Consider the following 19,062-nt stretch of genomic DNA (forward strand, 5'->3'; position numbering starts at 1 on the left):
TAAACAAAGGGTGGCGCTAATGAGCCCTGTGTTACTAATATTTGCCATGATCCATGAAAACCCTGGAAGAAGAAGAACGACCATTTTGCTCTTTCAAGTCATCGAATGCACTGAAATATCAAGAGACAAGAGGAGGACAAAGAGTTGCAATGGACGGGTAAATTGTTGATGTTACAGCTACCTCTTCTGGGAGCATCTTCCACCGCTGGGCTTGTGACATTGACATAATGAACCGTTCCTTGTTTTAAATTTTAGAAATGCTAACGGTTAGCTTTACTCTGTCGATACTGTAAACCGATGTTGCGAATAACATCAGGTTAGCTATAAACTTCCCAGTCTCCAAATCGACAATTTAATATTTTACTGGTTGTAGGGAAATAAATTTATGCTACAGCGCGATTTGTGACTGTATATTAAGTGCCAACTAGGTTATCTATCTTCTGCAGTGTCATTATTGGTAAACTATTGGCAGTAGGTAAGATGACTGTTAATGTAAGCACAGTGCGCAATCATGTAGCTGTCTACCTGTATGAGCGGAATGTGTACTTAGATTAGCTACTGTCAGATTGAGTAGCGTTAACCCTCGGGTTTGTTCACGGACCAGCCAGGTTAAAGCCGTTATGATGGGCGCACCTGTCGGACTATAAGGCTCTTTTGTCTACTGTATGCTGCCCGCGACCTCTACCGGCCTCAGCGCCTCAACAACCTTTAGCTAGCTTAGCTTCTGTTGACGAGAACACGAACGAATAATTACAGGTTATTCAAACTGGAACATTTGTGAAGTCGCAGCGTAGAGTAATATATTTATTTGGCTTTTTAAAATGTAAAAGTAATTTTATGAAGTTTCTGAGTTGGTTTAATTAATCACTGGGGTTGTGGTGACGTGTTTTAAGACATAAATGCTATTTGAAGGAAGGTTAACATTTACTCCAAGATTTTTCATAAAATTGTCAGACAAAAGTTGCACAATTGAAGTAATATACCACAACATTTTCATCCAGGTTAAACTCTCAAAGCACTAGTCGGTCATCCTTTTTTAATTGACTAATTGTGTTTCTTTCTGAATATGAAATAACATAATTTCCTCTTGTTTTTTATTTTTATTTTTATTGTCATCTACCTGCATTGTCTCCCTTGGCAGTGATGTTGCAGTTGGTGTGAAGGCAAGCAGTTTCACCTAAACACATTTGCACTTTGGTGATTGAATAGAAAATAAGTTAAATGTAAAGTTATCAACGATTTTTTTAAATTTTATACTCTATTGATAATGATTTTGTATGCAGTAAAAGTACTGTAGTTGAATTATTTTAATGCCCAATGGCCATTTAGTCACTCTGTTCATTACGGCAGACAGAGATTATACAGTGTTCTGTTTGACATATGTTTGGTAGCATTACTTCACTCTGTTACCAATTGTAAATATTTGAAAAAAAAAATTCTAAGTTGGTATGAAATAATGGTATACTTTCTTTGTTGTTTGTTATTGTTTTCCAGAGAGGCTCTGATGAGCTCAACATGTACGGTAGCAGCCCCAACTCTATGACGGGTAAGTTCGATCTCCATCAGGATCGGATGATCATTTAGAGTGGACTTATGGTACCAGTGCATGTGGTGGTCAGGAATTGGAAGCCTGATCAAATGTCTTTCTTGGAGTCAAAAAAAACAAAACAAGTTACATTCACAAAACCCCAGACATTTCTAGCAAAATCAAACCCAAACAATGTGTTCACACACCATATAAAAATACATTCACCATGGAGCATTCATTGGACACTCTGCCCTGCCCAGTCACATCTTCAGAAATATGTGTTCAATTTTGAATTGTTTTGTAAGCTGTGTTGTAATTGTGTTCATATTTTTCAGCCATTCTTTACAGTTTTGCAACACAGTGTGAAATATGTTTAGTGACTGAGAATGTATGTAAGGTTTCACCAAAAAATAGTTTTGGAAATTGTGTCGTACCTCAACGTTGTTTAAGGTTTGAGCAACAAATTTTTAATGAAAAAATGAATTAAGCTGTTGAGAATTTGGTTTGGAGAATGAGGTTTAGTGTTAGCAACTGAGGAAAACCATCAATAATTCAACAGGTAATATGAAAGGTAATATGAATTTATTATCGGATTCAATGATTTGTCTCTGTCTCAGCTGAAATATCAAAAATATTGTTTGTGCATCTTGATCAAATGAAAGGTTTGACATCATATGTAATTCACATTGTACTTTTCAGCTCTTATAGCACAGTCAAGTTGCGGTGTTATTCATTCATTGTTATTATTTGTGTGTGTCTACAGCGAATGGCAGTGACAGTAAGAAACAACGTCTTGATGAATCCCCTCCCTCCAGAGTTCTCCACATCAGGAAACTTCCCAATGAAGTGTCAGAGACGGAAGTTATTGCCTTGGGGCTGCCCTTTGGAAAGGTCACCAATATACTGATGCTGAAGGGCAAGAATCAGGTACAGTGTATGCTTCAACAAACAGGAACAGTCATGTAATCAAATTTATGTTTGACAAAATAATAATCACATTATCTAAACTTGAAATGGACACTGACTAATTCTGAGGCAGTTATTCATCATTTTCCTGAAGTTTAATGAAACTGCATGATTCCAGGCTTTCCTGGAGTTGGGAACAGAAGAAGCAGCCATTACTATGGTGAACTACTATACAGCTGTCACACCACAGGTCTGAAGTAGATCTGCGTCCCTTCATGTTAAATTATTTCCCTTCTTGCTGTAAGACTGCAAAGTGAATTCTGCATTGTGTGGGTCTTATTCTGTCTAGGTCAGAAACACTCCAGTGTTCATCCAGTACTCCAATCACAAGGAACTAAAAACAGACTCGGCACTGAACCAGGTACATGCGGCCATATATCTGTAGATCATATCTCCTTTTCTCATTTTTAAATTGTGCTGATCAGTGATTCTTGTCCTCCCCTTGATCACTCACCCTGAGTTTACAGTGGATGAGTTAAGGAAGGACAGTGAGCACGATTCCTTGAAATAGTATCCTGTCTCCTCGAGAGCCATTGTAGGAATTAGGAGGAATGAAGAAATAACAAACTGAGAAATAAGAGAAGAGCTAACAGGGTTAAACTGATGTCTATGACTTTATTCCTTGCTGTCTTGCTGCCATGTACAGTTGTATTTTCTCTTTACCCAGAGGGCCCAGGCAGTGCTGCAGGCTGTGACAGCGGTTCAGGATGGAAGCTCTCCATCCTCTGACCCTGGCGTTCTGGACCTAGCTCCGCCCCCCAGTCCTGTCCTGAGAATTATCATTGACAACATGTTTTATCCTGTGACGCTGGATGTTCTACAACAGGTATGACCGAGATATAGTTTCCAGTCACACAAACCCACAGTCACGTTTAAGTTTGTGACATTCAAACTTTGCAAAAGGACTTTCTTAACCCGGTATTGGTTAAACTTCAATTGTGATATCAGTTGTGTGTCTTACACTTATTTAAACTTTGGTCGTTTATTGTGTTATTTTTTGATGAACACAGATCTTCAGCAAGTTTGGAACTGTGATGAAGATTATAACCTTCACCAAGAATAACCAGTTTCAGGCTCTCCTGCAGTTCAGCGAGCCTGTCAATGCACAGCAAGCCAAACTGGTAGGTTCACACAACGGTAATTGTTTGACCAGAAATATGTAGGAAGTTGTTGCAGTAGGTTGACGGGATGTTTCCATGTGATATTCACAACTTTGTTTAGTCTTTAATATTGTGTCTCAGTGGCTCGGTCTAATGGATAACCTATTCATCTATTCTTTCCTCACAAATAAAAGTTGAAATAATTAATTTGGCACCACTCAAAATACTGATTTAATAGGAAAACAGCTTGCTGACAATCAGATTCAAAGAAACTTATTTTTTTAACACTATGAATTAACCCAGATCTTTTAATTGTGACTGTTAGTTCCCCACAGTCATTTTAGACAGTTTTAGTCTCACTATTATAATTTTAATATCACTGTTAACTTTCAAAAAAGGTGTTGTTCGGGGTGCACAGCATAAAACAAATAGGATGTGAAACCATGTCAAAATACAATGTTTTTATTTCATCTCCTCTTTTCATTGTCTCCTTGATTAACTTTTTCGACTCCAGTCTTTGGATGGACAGAACATCTATAACTCATGCTGCACTCTGCGGATAGACTTCAGTAAACTGGTCAACCTCAACGTCAAATACAACAACGATAAGAGTCGAGATTACACCCGACCAGACCTTCCTACTGGAGACGGAGAGTCAACCAACAAGGATCATTCTTTACTGGGTAAAAACATTTTTTATCTTCATCCATAAACACTCCTTCATGTCTCCTTCAGACGTTCATAATATTTTACCTTCTTTATTCCCTAAATTTAAAAGTTCCTTCTGGTTTATTCTTCTGACAGCGTTCACAGTTCAAATCCTAGCCATAGTGGTAGAGGGGGAAGTGAGCATTCTTATGGAGAACAGAGAGGGAATTGAATGCCCTGAAAGAAAAGAAATATGAGGCCATCAGTCATTCTGATGAATGGGGCTCAGTGGGCAGAAATCTCTTATAACAGATGTGAAACATGGTGGGGTGCTCTTTACAGATATTTTATCACACCTTTTGTGTTGATAAAAAGCTTTTAACAGTTCAAGAATATAATATATCCAGCAGTGGAAAGCCGCCGCTCTGCCTCACCATTAACTCAACCTCAACTGAAACCATTGTGTCATCTGTCCAAATATATTGACTTGAGTTTCCTTCACTTTCTAGCACCTATTTAATTAGGCTCACATAAATATTTATAATATTTAACTTTGTTAACTTAGTGAAAGCTTTTGTGTTATAAATCCAGTTGTTGTTTTGTAGGTACCCCGTCTGGAGCTCTAGCATCCTATTCCAGTGGAGGCGGATACTCATCTTCCCTGTCCCTCTCACAGAGTGGAGGTATCTGTCCTTCTTTTTATACTTCATTAAGTAACTCAATTCTTTTTTTCCCCCCGTTGTTGTGTCTCTGATGTTTTCGGTCCTTTTGGCTAATCAGACACCTGACTATGATCCTGTAAAATCTCTGCTGCTGTGCCAGAGTTCCTGGAAGGGGAGATGATGTTTTGAAGGCAAATTGTGTTGATACCAAATATTGATCTGAGTTTTTTTTTATCTCTGTTCGACTACTTTGCAGTGTGTAAATCATTAAAAAAAATTGATAGTTTTGAAAGCATCATCTATTGAATTTTTACAAACCTGTCTAAAACTTTTGTAAGCACTGGATAACATTGATTTTCTTATGTTGCCTCTCTAAGTTCTATTTTTAATGTAATGCTTGTACTTTTTTCTATTGTAAAGCATGTGTTTTTGACCCGTTGGTTGTCTTGTGCTCTCCTAACAGGGGCCATCAGTCCACTGAGTGCTGCGGCAGCGGCAGCAGCTGCTGCTGGGCGTGTTGCTCTGTCTGGGTCTGGAGTGTCAGGAGTCCTGTTAGCTTCCAACCTGAATGAAGAGGTACACTAACCAGAAGCATAACTGTGAATCACTGGTTGAAATCAGTGATTTTTTTTTGTTTATAGTCCTATTAAGTCGTGTGTGTGTGTGTGTGTGTGTGTGTGTGTGTGTGTGTGTGTGTGTGTGTGTGTGTGTGTGTGTGTGTGTGTGTGCGTGTGCGTGTGAGAGAGGGAGATTGTATGAGTGCCTAGCCCACATTACTATAAGGTATCTTCCACCAAAATATAGATACAAATTGTGTAATATAGCTTGTTCTGTTTCAGTTATTACCTACTGCCTACATTTTTATTATACTGCAGAAAATCCACATAAGACTGCACGTCATTTCTCACTCACGTGTACAAACATCCTATCAGAATTATGAGCTCGCTGGAGGTGGACTTATCAGTGTAGAAAAAATATTGGATATTTACTCAATACCCCTTGTTTTTTATTTTTCTTGTTTTTCTATTTATCATGGACTGTCACAGGTCCAAAACTGAATGTCTTGAATGAAAAAAAGAAATTTTATAACAGTAAAATGAAATATACGAATTAAAATGGTACCTCTACTTACGAAATTAATTGGTTCTGGAAGAAATTATGTAAGTAGAAAATTACGTAAGTAGAGATGCGTTTTCCATGCAAATGCCCTAATCTGTTCCAAGCCCACAAAAAAAAAATATTCAAGTATCAGCTGATACTGTATTTTTACATTACGTGAGTCGAAATTTCTTTAGTGGTAGTAGTGGTAATATTTTCCTGCTGAGAAATTTTGTAAGTAGAAAATTTCGTAAGTAGAGGTATCACTGTATAGGAAACCATGTGGATTACTCTAAACTTTACACTGACCTCTTTAATCTTACATTTTTGTTTCATCTGTCACATTTCAGTGTATTTTCTAAATGAAGGTGCGCCTCTCTATGACTTCTAACTCTGTACCTTCAGTCTGTTGTCAGTGCGTTTGTGCTCCATGTATTGTTCTACCTGTCAGGGTTCTGTTATTCCATAGTGGAGTGGTGATTTTCTCACGTGGGCCGCCTTGTGGCAAACAGTTGGTACGACAGCTGTATCCTGCTGTGTTGGAGCAGCACACTATTCTTTCTCTTGACCAATCAGCTGGAGAGCAGCATCTCCTGTACCTACCTTCTGTGAGAATGATTAATCTAGTGGTGAGGCTGAGTGTGGCTGTGTGGTGGTGAGGTTGTTCTTATTCATGATTTATTCAAGCGTCGTCCAAAATGTTCATTCCTTATTTTAGCATCCATCCTAGCGATCTGATCACATGTTGGACAGCTGTAAGTACAGTCTGACTGCAGGCATAATATCTTTATGAAGCATTTATGATCTGACGTCCTCCACAACACAGGAAGTAGGTACATGGATTACATGCTCCATTCCATTTGATTAACTTTGGCTGTCTGACCCACCGAGGTAAGCAGCAGATGTTTGTGAGCGAAAAGTCTGCACAAGCCAATTTCATGATCGATCTAGTCACCGCAGTATCCCAGATATACGTGCACATTTGCTCATTTGTAAGAGTTTTTGGATTAGGAGCAACTAAATAAACTCGGATAATTAATTTTTGCAAATTCTAAATAGTTTCTGCCTTTCTCCTGGTTCAAATTTTATATTTGTCAACATGAAACTGATGACAGACGAGTTCAGATCGAGATAGCTTTGTCCTTTAGTCTTCTGTTATCGTCATTTACATTCAATGTGGTGGACAATCTGTTTCATGCTACTACCTCCATACATTTTCATGGATTTCCTACCTTACTCTGTCATTTACTTATTGTTTGATATTTAAGTCGTTTCTCCATTTCTAAAATGTTTTTTTTTGTACCTCCTTCTCATCACATCCTGTGTGTGTGTGAGAAAAGAGCAGGGATGAAGGTGTGTTTGTGTGTTTCGGATCAATCCAGACGTCATTCAGACTCCGCTGATGTTCCGCTGATGCTCTGTTTACTGACCTCTGCTTTGGTTTTTGTCCTCTCCTCCTTTCTCCCTCCCCCTGCCTCCCCTCTTCCCTCCTCTGCTCCTCTCTTCACACATTAATTGTCTCTTCATTTGGTCATATATCCCTTAATGTTGTACACTTTTCTTAAAACCCTCCCCGCTCTCACGTATATTTATGCCAAATTTCTTTCACCTCCTTTCCACTCTTCTCTCAATCCGGTTTGACCCGACTTTGGGTTTTGCTGTTTTGTCCCACACCCTCTTCTTGCCCTCCATCGTTTCTCAATCCTGCATCATCACGGAAACCACCACCTACCCCTTCGTCCAACGCTGGACGGTCTGATCTCTACCTTCGTCTCTCCTCTTCCTCCTCCTCTGCTCCTCTTCTTCCTGTCCTCTGCTCTGCGGTTTCTCTCTCTAAAGATGGTCACGCCTCAAAGTCTCTTTACCCTCTTCGGTATGTTCAACCTCTTCTATTCTATCTGTATATCTCTCTCTGTGAATCTAATGTTGTTCCACTTTCTCCGACGATGTTGAGGATACACTGTTCTTCACATCCTTCTGTATTTCTAAGCTTCCCTCTATCATATTGTACAAAGTTAAAATCTTCTGTCTCTACATTGAGAGAAAAATGAGTCTTGAGATGTCCACTTTGTCAGCTTATTACCAAACTGATGAGAACAAAGACACCAGAATGATTCATGTGTTCTCCTTGAAGACGGACTATTCTGCTTTTTGATCCAGTCTGTAATCTGAAATATCTGCTGCTACAGTTTTATCTGCTGATTGGATTATGTATAAAGCTCGTATTATGTATGTGGCTAAAAGGTGTTTATGTCCAATATCAATGCACCTGTCTTATTGAATAACGTAGATTTCCTCTGCGTAAATGATCAGGCATTCATATTAACTTTTAAATAGGGTTTTCTGGGTCTAGATTTTGGCTGACATCTAATGGTAATGTATCCTCTGGGGGAAATGATAGATGTTTGTGTTTAGAAGGTGGAGATCTGGATAATGTGCTCTTCCCTGCACCAGCCAGTGCAGCTTGACATGCAAAAATAGAGTTGGAGTTGAGACACGACATTAATGACTCTGGGCTGAAAGTCATAATCATTAAGCAGACAGGGTTGGCTTAAATATGACATTATGCAGTCTACAAACCAACTCCTAGTTATAGAAGCATCTCTGTTTAATGACAGATTTGAGTAATGAATGATCCCACCATCTATTTTCTACCTTTTTGTCTGTTGGTGCTGATGGTAAATGAAGTCAGCTTAAAGAAACGGCTTCTTCCGTGTGTGGGATGTTGAACGAGAAAGCTGAGCTCTTCTGCCTGCAGAGAACTCCAATAGATCTGCGCTAGCTGGATGTCGGCTGCTTATCAAAATAAAACAAATTGGGACACCTGATTGAAACATCCACAGGAAAACACGTCCACGGAGGATAGCTGGTGAGGGGTAACCACTTTGTGAAACACAGGATCAGATCATGAGGATATTAATTCATCCATGTGATCAGAAGACAAACACATGTCAGCGTAACTCCATGTCACTGGAAACGACAAATTGAGAGATCCCAGGCTGTTGAGCATAAAAGACTTATCAAGAAGCAGAAATGGGATTTTTTATTAACAGCAATGTGTTTGCAGTGTTTCCATGACTACTTAGAGATGAAGACTAAATACCTAGGCTTAAAAAGCCTGTACATCCTTAGAGCCAGCTGGATCACTGTTTCCGTCCAATGACAGCGCCAGGGTTGGAAGAGCTCTGGAAGCTTGGAACTCACACAGGAATCCAGTTCACATTATTTACTATCGACACTCAATGGACATCTTTATCAGCTCAAAGAAATTTCCCCTAAAATTGAGCTGGGACGTGTGATTTTACTGATTTTAAGGAAATCATTTTCGCTGATCGACCTCCTGTTTTAGTTTAAAGTATACTTAAAGCCACAGTCGTAAAAATCAGGATCCGGCATTTGTTGGCTGGAGAGAATGGGCGTTTTCTCCATGACTGGTATAATACATTTTTTTCTGTCTAAGCTAAGGCTGACGAAAATCTTTTCAACCGTCTGTCACTGAACTCCTGTTTTTTGTATTAACCAAAAGCTGTTTCCAAAAAAAAATCTTATATTTCTTATATTTCCTGCAATAAAATTTCAAATTAGATCCTTAAAGCCTTCAAGTTATGAGACGCTTGAATTATCTGCAGTGTTCATGTTCTCACCACGTTATTGGTCAGCTGATCATGTCAGACCAGTACACTCAACAAGACTCAAGCTAGCATAGCAGAGCTGTATCTCTTCCTCTCTTTTTGCTTTTTCCTCTAGATTTTGTATGAATCAGGTAAAGTCGTAGTTCAGTTTTTAAGAAGGGTCGCGTCAGACTGTCAACCAGACCAATGAAACGGACGTTTGTGTCATTTTGACCTCTTTTTAGATCTCCATCCGCTGTTTACCGTACATTGACTGGTGAAGGGTAAATCAGTCTGCAGTTCTTTAAAAATGTCTTTTGTTCCAACCCGCCATTTACTGGTTTTATATTTTTAACTTCCCAATTTAAAGCTGGACGCTTGAGTCGTACCGTCTGAGGTCATAAACCGTTTCAGTGGTAAAGCTGAGGTGTTTCTTTGCTCACTGGTTGACAGTCTTTACATGATGGTTTTGATTTCATTTCTAGTGGAAGTCAAATGGTAAGAGTCCATCTTTTCTTTTCATTTGTCTTTCTAGCACTAACTTTATTCCTTCCATCCTTCACACCTTTCCTTCTTATATCTACGTCAACTCCATCTCTCCTGCTCTGTCTGTTCTGTCCTCATCTTTTACTCCACCCTTCTTCTTTCTTGCTCTCTCTACCTCCTCTCTGTTGCTCTCGCTCTTGTCCTCTCTCTCTCTCTCTCTCCCTCCCCTACGTTCAGGAGTCTACGGTGATGTCCAGAGGGTGAAAATACTCTACAACAAAAAGGACAGCGCTCTGATTCAGTTGTCTGATGGTAACCAGGCTCAGCTGGGTAAGTTTTCATTGCATCTCTAGATGATTTTGTTTATTTGCATGTCACCTAGGTATTATTTAAAAATACATTTGACACCTAGTGAGATGCAATCTAGTTCATGAAAGTCAAGAAATGACTTAAGCTGAGGGCATTTGGAAAATTCTCCCAGTGGAGAATAAAGGAATATAGTCTGGACAACTGAACAGTAGAATGAGGTTAAAGTGTTGGTTTATTTGTTAAAAGCTGATGCAACATTAGCTCATGGTTTCAGGCTTTCACACGACTCACTGCTTCTGTTTTCCTTCGTGTAGCTATGAGCCACCTCAATGGTCAGAAGGTGTTTGGCAAAGTGATGAGAGTGACGTTGTCTAAACATCAAACCGTGGCTCTACCGAGAGAAGGGCTGGACGACCAGCTACTAACTAAAGGTAAGAGTCACATTTTGGAAGGAAGCTTGTGTAATATAAAGTGCTGTTATCCTTTAGTGTGAATAAAGGGAGGAGAAGGACGTGGGTTTTGTTCATCTGGTATGTTTTTTTCCTGACCATATGACAAAAACCTGTCATTTACTGCATTTTTCACACACTGCATTTTTTTTGTTTCTCAGAATAAGAGTTTCTGAGACATTACAAAACTTGTTGTGTACAAGAGAGGTGCCGACTGGTGTTAGAGTAATTTCAAACAATTAATGTCATTATTGAATAAATGTGGCATTAGTTAATTTTAAACACTTAAAATTACCAATTGCTTTCTGGGGAATCTGTTTGAAAGCACATGAATGATGTCTAGAGACGTCAATTACGTTTTTCAACAAGGAGGACTTGGGGCCAGTCTGGAGTAGCTTCTCAGACAAAAACAGTAGAAGAATTTTCACCTGAGGTTGTTGTTGTTGTCTGTTTGTTCATATTGTTTATTGGACAGATTTTTCTGGCTCGCCTCTTCATCGCTTTAAGAAACCAGGATCCAAAAACTTCCAGAACATCTTTCCTCCCTCTGCAACCCTTCACCTCTCCAACATCCGGTAGGATAACCATGACACCAATTAATCAAGTTCCATTCATGTTGTTGTTGTGTTGGACTTGCTTTACTTTGCCTAAAGATGGTAATAGCATGACTCCATGTCCAGGGATGGAGTAGGAGAGGATGATCTACGACTTCTGTTTTCTAACAGTGGAGGAACTGTCAAGGCCTTCAAGTTCTTCCAGTAAGAAGCTCTTCTACAAGCATCTCAGAAAACATTTCTAATTCTTCCATCTGTCATCTGGCTGGGATTGCTCTGTATTTTCTAAATGAGATACTTGTCTTGTCATGTTTTGGAGTTAGACAGAAAAGAATAATAAATACGAATTTGCTTTATGAATTATTTTTCTATAATCACATGTCTGCTCCTTCCTCGTCAGGGACCGTAAGATGTCTTTGATCCAGATGTCGTCGGTAGAGGAAGCAATCCAGGCACTGATGGATCTTCACAACTATGACATGGGAGGGAATCACCATCTCAAAGTTTCCTTCTCTAAGTCCACAATCTAAAACCTGGCTCCTAAACCTCAAAATCTATCAGCAATGAGAAAGTCACCACCATTGGTCTTCTTTCCAACATCTTCAGCTCTGCTCTTAAACTTCAATTGTACATTTTATCACCGCAATGTTCATCAAACATTGAAATTTGAAGTAGAACATGTAAACTACTTTTCAGTTAAAGTAATAACACCGCCCAATTACACAGAATCAGTTTTTCACTTCTACCTTGTGGACAAATTTCCAGATCAGACAGTGTGGCCCAACTTGTCATTTATCTTTGGTAAATCAGTGACATCACTGTTGGACGTGGCCACAGGTGCAACACCTCCAACCACAGTCAACAGTGATGCGGAGACAACGAACACCCGCTTCCCTCCCTGATACTGTTTATAAAGCAGTTTTGGTTTTCCATGTAATCTCATTTTATCCAATCAAATAGTTGTTTATCACTGAAGTGTCATTGATGCTCTTTTCTCATTTCTAATCTAAATATGGTCATTTTTACATTTCTGGCAACAGGTTTTCCTTCATAGGTGTTTTAACATCTCCCTAACCTAACACTGGCTCAGTCTATGGCCTTTTGCCTGCCGATCTGAGATGTTCACTGGTCCAGTCTTTAAACATGATTTATCGAGGCCACCTCAAAAATATTTACGTGCTTGATTGAGAAACTGAATTTTACTTCTATTTGTTAGATGTACCAACGTTTATTTCAATTACAATTTTCTACTCAAAACTCATTTTAGCTTTCTGTTTGTGTTTAACCGTAAGCAATTGTCAAAGGGAGTTGTTGAACGTCTGCTCCCCAACATGAGCTGATATGTTCTCTCGGACATGAGTGGTCAGTAATGTCGTGTGTTTTGAGACATTTTCTGATCTCGTGCTGCGCTGGAATTTCTTAAACTCCTCTAGTCTGAGCCCGACTTAAGCCAGTTTTTTGTTTTAACAGGTGTGCTGCATGACAGAATCAATCTGAAATATGTTTCCTGTATTAATTCCAAGGATGTAGATGAAACTGCTGGTTTTTGAAGTGTGGTGCAGATTCTAAATTTCAGGATTCAGCTTTTTCCAATTTTCATAAGAGCTGAAGGTTGGAGCTGATCAATCACGTAGAAGCCCTTTATGCATGATTTGTTTAAGGAGTGTATAAAAATATTGTGGGAAATCTTAATATTTATCTGACGCCACCGTTTTTGTTATTTCCTTTAAAAAAATTTGCTTGGACTGTATTGACATGAACACGTTGATGACTATGATGTATTGTTAAAGACCCAAAGGTGCAGTTTCCTGTTCCGACGTTCCTCGTTCCTTTTCTAAATCCCCGCCATCAGCTGCAGACCGTGATCATGTCTGCGTTTTTAGATGGGATTCAACCTGGAATTCTGTTCTGATTTTTAGGAGAGCTGTTTGGGACCAGGTTGTGTTTAGTCTGTGATCTGATTGGAAATGTCTTTGATAATAAGTAATCTGTCTGTGAGCAGGTAATGGTAATGTTTGTTGAATCTGAGTGTTTTGTTAATTATTTTTAAATATGAATGAGTGAACCTGGTCTTCCCAGTTGTGTTGGTGTAAACAGGCTCACTGTTTCAGCTGGGACTCAAATGTTTCTCTCATCTCTGGTTGTAATGAAGACAACAGTTTTCCTTCAGGAGATTGTTTTAAATTTTCTACATGAGTTGATTTTCTTTTGTAGTACAATTTCAAATTAGCCCAAATTAAATGTGTCTTTTCTACCAACAATTAGTTAAATTTGTGTGTTTGTTCAGACCCACACTCATCTGTATCTTACCTGTTAATAAACACCTGTCACTGTTCAGTTCTGTCTTACTGCTCTCACTTTTTTCTCTCCACTTCTCTCTCTTTTACTGCTTCTGTCTATTTCTATGGATATTTTACTTCGACCTCCGAGGCACCTCCGGGACCAAATTCGCTGATTTTCAATTTTTGATTTTAAATATTTCGGTCTGTTTAAAGACCAGTTATGTGAAAATTGGCCGGGATTGGTTTTTTGATGACCAGAGATTAGATAAATCCCCTCAGCCTGGTTTGTGGAAAAATAGTAAATATAGTGACAGAATTACTGTGATCTCACCTGTCACTGTGGTTTGATTATGTCATCTGTTATACAGCAAATACTGTAGTTCTTGATGTTTTGTTTTAATTACTGAAAATGATTAAAACTAAATTATATAAATACATGAACTGAATTGGAAATGAATATCCAATATTTTGGTTTTTGCTTCGTGGTTATTTTTGTTGTTGTTGCGGTCATGTGTTTCCTTCAACCTACCATGCTGGCTATTACTACTACCATTACTAGTATTAGTATTACTACTACTATTACTATTGGCCTCCTCACCAAACTGGTGAACCATATTAAAGGATATTACGGTTCTTTCCCATGAACAGACCTCCACCTCTCACCAGCTGGTAGTTTTAATCAGGAAATCTTTTTCTCAGTTGACATCCCAGATGCCTTGAATACATTTTTTACACACTGAATTCTGTATAATTTTCTCCATCACATCCATTAAGCAGAGATTTGAAGTGCTGCTTTATTCCAGAGAAGAAACTGAAGATGAAACAAGCTCTAAGTGAAATCTTTGCTCTCATCCTCCTGCTCGCCTTTGAGTTCTTCAAATAATAATGAAGGTCCTGTTATGGCCTGACATGTCTTTAAAAGGGAAAGACAGCATTAGTGAAAGAAGACAAAAGAAAATAAATATAGACTAATGGACTCATTCTGGTTGATTACCAGCCTCTGGTTTAATCAGGCATGACCTGAACTGGAGCTGCTGTGGCCTCAGCAGCTGCCCAGACTGGTTTCTAGTTCCTGGAGAATGAAGTCAGTGGTTTCCAGGACTAACAAGCACATTCAATGACCCTTCACAAATGAGACTAATGAGAGAACCTGTGGTGAAACAGATTCTAGAGGCATGGAGGCAAAATTTTATTCTGGGTGAACAAGAATGCTGCCACAACCTGTTTGTATCTGTGTTTTAGCTGCTGTGACATATGTCTGTAAAGGTCTGGTGAGGTTTTACACGGAATTGGAAGCATTTAATCATTTGAATTACACATGAGATTATAAATGTTGAATTAAGGACTATTTTTGATGTGGCATCCAATCTGAGTTTAGCTGAGGTGGATCAGCTGCATGCGGGAACAGATCGAAAGAACAGACAGGCCATTTTCTTTTCACATGCTAACATATAAAAAGGGTTTAATTATTTTTTTTTTTAAATATCAAGAAATTTCTGAGCATCGGAGAAGCACTGAGACATTTTTGTTTATTGGTTTGTCTGACAGCAGGATAACACAAAAACTACGTGGAATTTAAATAACCTGCTGGAAGTGTTGGGTACATGTCAAGGAGGAGAGCATTCCATTTGAGAGTGGGTCTGGATACAAGAGCAAATTCAACAACTGTTTGGATTTGGATTTAATCTAATTAAAGGGATGGTGAAGGTAGTCACTCTATTATATTTATGTCAAACTCAAGGCCCGTGGGCCAAGACCGGCCTGCAATGTACTGCATTGGTCCAAATATAAGACGGTGTTTTTTTGCATTGAAATAAGAGAGAAAAAGTGGGGGTCGTCTTACATTCGGGGTCTAGACATTATACCCATTCACAACGCTAGATGGCGCCAGATATCTTTAAAGCGAATGCTGAACTTCCCAGGCCAAAGCGAACCCCTGTTAAGAAGAAGAAAAATAAAAATAGCGGTAAGAAAGAAAATAGAAGAAAATAAGAGAAGAGATAACAGAAAATGGAGAAACGTAGCGACAATCTGGAGAAAAGTAGGTCTAAAATCGGCCAGGTTAACCGAGCAGCTGAGGAATATATTGTTATAATCATTTGTTTCAGATGTACTGATGATGACTATGTAATTTCCCTGTGGGGATGAATGAAGTATCCTTCTTCTTCTACTGTAATTATTTTCTGTATAAAAAATGTCCTCAGTTCCAGATTCAAGTTTCTCAATTAGACCAGTGGCAAAATGAGCTTTAATGCATCTCTAATTTTTTGCTCCTTTTTTTTCTTGCGGCTACACACTTTATTTTCTTTGAATTATTTCTGTGCCTGTTGTTGGCCTGTGGGGAAAAAATTTCATCAGAAATTATAAAAAGACACAACCCACCCGGATTACACTCTTTTGATATTCCTAAGAAGCGAACACACCTGATTTTTATAAAATGTATTTAATTAGTAATTCTGTGATAATATTTGCAGGCTTTGCTAATGTAGCCGGTCTGGATTAACTGTGGAAAACAGCCGCTCACACGGAGTGCGCTTCCTTATAAAAGAGTTTGGTGCGTCAGCGTCACTTCCAAACGCTTCCTGTTTAGGTCACGTGACATTCTTAAAGGGATACGCTCATGAGCTATTTCACAGCGGTTCCCTAACTTTTCAGTCCGCGCACCCACTTCTACCTCCCGACTTAGCTGACGTGCCCCCAATAAACCAAAACATGAAAAAAAAAAAAAAAAGAAATAAAAAAAGAAAAGGCGTAGTCTTTATAGCCATATAGGTATCAAGTTTAATAATATAGGCTCCTGTTAACACAGAATAGATTGTGCAATAATGGGCCTAATGATCTCTCACTTTAGAAACGGTGGGGAGAATAATAGTAACAATATAAAAATGACAATAATAATATTTTGTCGCCGAGCGAGCCGACTACAGATGAGTGATGAACAGCAGTTAATACTATGCAGGGCTCGAAATTAACTTTTTTTCTTGGTAGCACTGGTGCTCTCAAATGTAGAAGTTAGTAGCACCAGCGAAGACTTCCGTCCATCCTCTCTTCCTCCTCTCTCCCTCCCCCAGGAGAGCAGCCGCAGCTGCGCTCTCATTGTTTCCTGGCAGGACCGCAGGAGCGTGGTCTCACAAGAAAAGGCGCACCAGATTTTTTTCTCTAGTCGCACCGGTGCTCCCAAATATATTTAATAGTCGCACTGATAAAAATTTGGGCGCATATGCGACCAAAATAGGCGCAATTTCGAGCCCTGCTATGTAACAAATAGGCCTATTTAACCCTGTTATGCATTTCAGCATATTATTGTTGTTGCTATCACAACAAGCTAGCACGTAGCTAGGAGAAAGCCAAGTGCATTTTGGGTATTTTTTTTTTTAATTTAAAATGTTCCCAAAACGTTTTTTAATTGAAAATTACAAATGATTTACGTGAATGAATTTAAATATTTAAACTTTTTAATCCTCCATTAAAAAGTATTTAAATTATTTATTTAATTATTTATGTATTTCAAGGTGCTCAGCTGCCATTACACCCCCTAGCGGCAGCTCGCGGACCACAGGGGGTGCGCGCACCACACTTCGGGAATCCCTGGGCTGTGAGATCCGCCGCACTCGTCGACGCATCTGCGTTGCCGGACACATCAGTAATCCACTCTATTAACTAATTAAGTAAAATTACGGAAAAATACCATCTAACGTCAAGAGTAAAGCGGTTTACTTTGAAATGAAAAGAATAAGTCAAACGGAAGCAGAAAAAACATAAATATTACAAAGGCAAACACTCAATTGTTTAAGCAGTAATTAAAGTAATTAAAAAATATTATGCCATTACTTTTTTAATAAGATCCACATTACAAATGAGAGACATAAGCTCCAAAAAATGTGAAATATTTTGAAATTAGTGTCAAACTACTTGTTCGATGCAAACTTACGGCTGTTTTTTCTATTCATTTGATTTTTAAAAAAATCACAACATGAGAGCTGCTTAACAGAACGATGGTTCTTTAATTAGTTGTCATGATTTTGTCTGAAATCCATCAGGAACACAGTTACACTTGTGAGTCTCAATACATTTAGTTGAGTGTTGGCGGGACATGCTGTTCCTCTGTTATCCGCCAGAGGTCAGCATCTGCCGGCTTCGACTACAGACTACGTTCTGAGAGGAACCAAACATTTATTTATCTAAGACTCAACCACACAAATAACGATCAAATTACTGAAAGCGACAAGATATCTGTGAGATAAAGTCATGTGTTTTGTGTGTTTTTGCGTTATCAGTCTGGGGGATCTCCCAGAATGCTTCATATCCAAGCTCATAGTGGACACACACACATACACACGCACACGCACACACACACGCACACATTCGCACTCACACGCACATGATGAGAGCAGAGTAAAGGTGGATAGAGTTACTCTGTATCCAGGATGAGATCATCAGACAGCTGTTGTCTCCTACAGATGGTGGATGGAGCTTCGACCCAGGTGCTGTTCTGATCGACTCCACAGCAGATACACGATGGACGACTCTGACATCCACATTGGAAGTTTTAAACTTTTTAATTCTCTTCTTTTTTACAATGCTTGAGAGACAGGTTTAATCCCCCTGGCACTAACCCTAAACCTGAGCCTGTCAGACTGGCTGCTGTGTCAGGGCCACCGGACTGTGGTTCCTTCCTGTGGTGATGAGTTCAGGTATCATTGCAGTCCAGCATCGTGGTCATAAGCTCTTGATAGCTGGTCCCTGTAGTGTCAGGCTCTGAGGTTTGGATGCCTAGAAACCCACCTTTAGTACTAATGGTTCCCCTGGTGTTCACAGAGAACAGACCAGTACTCCTGGGAGTCAATCTGTGGTTAGTCTGTGAGATCAGGGCATCCCACTGAAAGACGACATTGGTGAGATCTCACTCTCTCATGCCACCTCGTTCACTGGCTCTACCAGTAGACATTAGCCTGCCAGACAGAAACAACCTCATATTGTTTCTATGAATGGTTACAACGATGTTTGAACCAAAAATGTATGAAATTGTTGAAGAAAGCGCTGAATTCTTCCTAAACTCTCATTATGTCAGAAACACACAATACATTCTCTCATTAGCCGAGGAGGAAGTGAGGTTGAATGAACGCCATTATGTTGCGCGTGTGTGTGTGTGTGTGTGTGTGTGTGTGTGTGTGTGTGTGTGTTTACAGGCAGGAAATGAGACTCGCATTTGTACTTTTTTATTTTTTATTTTGTAGATCTCAGCTGCTTGCAGATTGTAGAGTGTTGTCAGAGATGCAGATGGTGGAGGAGTTGAACAATTTCAGTTTTCTTCATGTCATTCTTTATATCTGAACACCAGCATGTTCTCTAGTTTTTGGGTGTAATGG

At 39.2% G+C, this 19,062-nt stretch overlaps 1 protein-coding gene across 1 annotated transcript; it reads left to right on the plus strand.

Moving 5' to 3' along the window:
• The first annotated feature begins 78 nt into the window (after positions 1-78).
• LOC137612259 (polypyrimidine tract-binding protein 2-like) lies at positions 79-13,748 on the plus strand. Its single transcript, XM_068340703.1, has 17 exons — positions 79-157; positions 1,142-1,163; positions 1,495-1,546; positions 2,292-2,455; positions 2,613-2,684; positions 2,784-2,855; positions 3,162-3,320; positions 3,505-3,615; positions 4,109-4,277; positions 4,848-4,925; positions 5,368-5,480; positions 7,842-7,875; positions 10,337-10,429; positions 10,723-10,839; positions 11,333-11,432; positions 11,538-11,615; positions 11,812-13,748. Exons 1-17 carry the CDS (start codon positions 150-152, stop codon positions 11,939-11,941), a joined length of 1,572 nt encoding a protein of 523 aa, XP_068196804.1. The 5' UTR covers positions 79-149; the 3' UTR covers positions 11,942-13,748.
• Positions 13,749-19,062: the final 5,314 nt, after the last annotated feature.

Source organism: Antennarius striatus, chromosome 18 (genome assembly GCF_040054535.1).
Source record: "Antennarius striatus isolate MH-2024 chromosome 18, ASM4005453v1, whole genome shotgun sequence".
Taxonomy (NCBI): Eukaryota; Metazoa; Chordata; class Actinopteri; order Lophiiformes; family Antennariidae; genus Antennarius; species Antennarius striatus.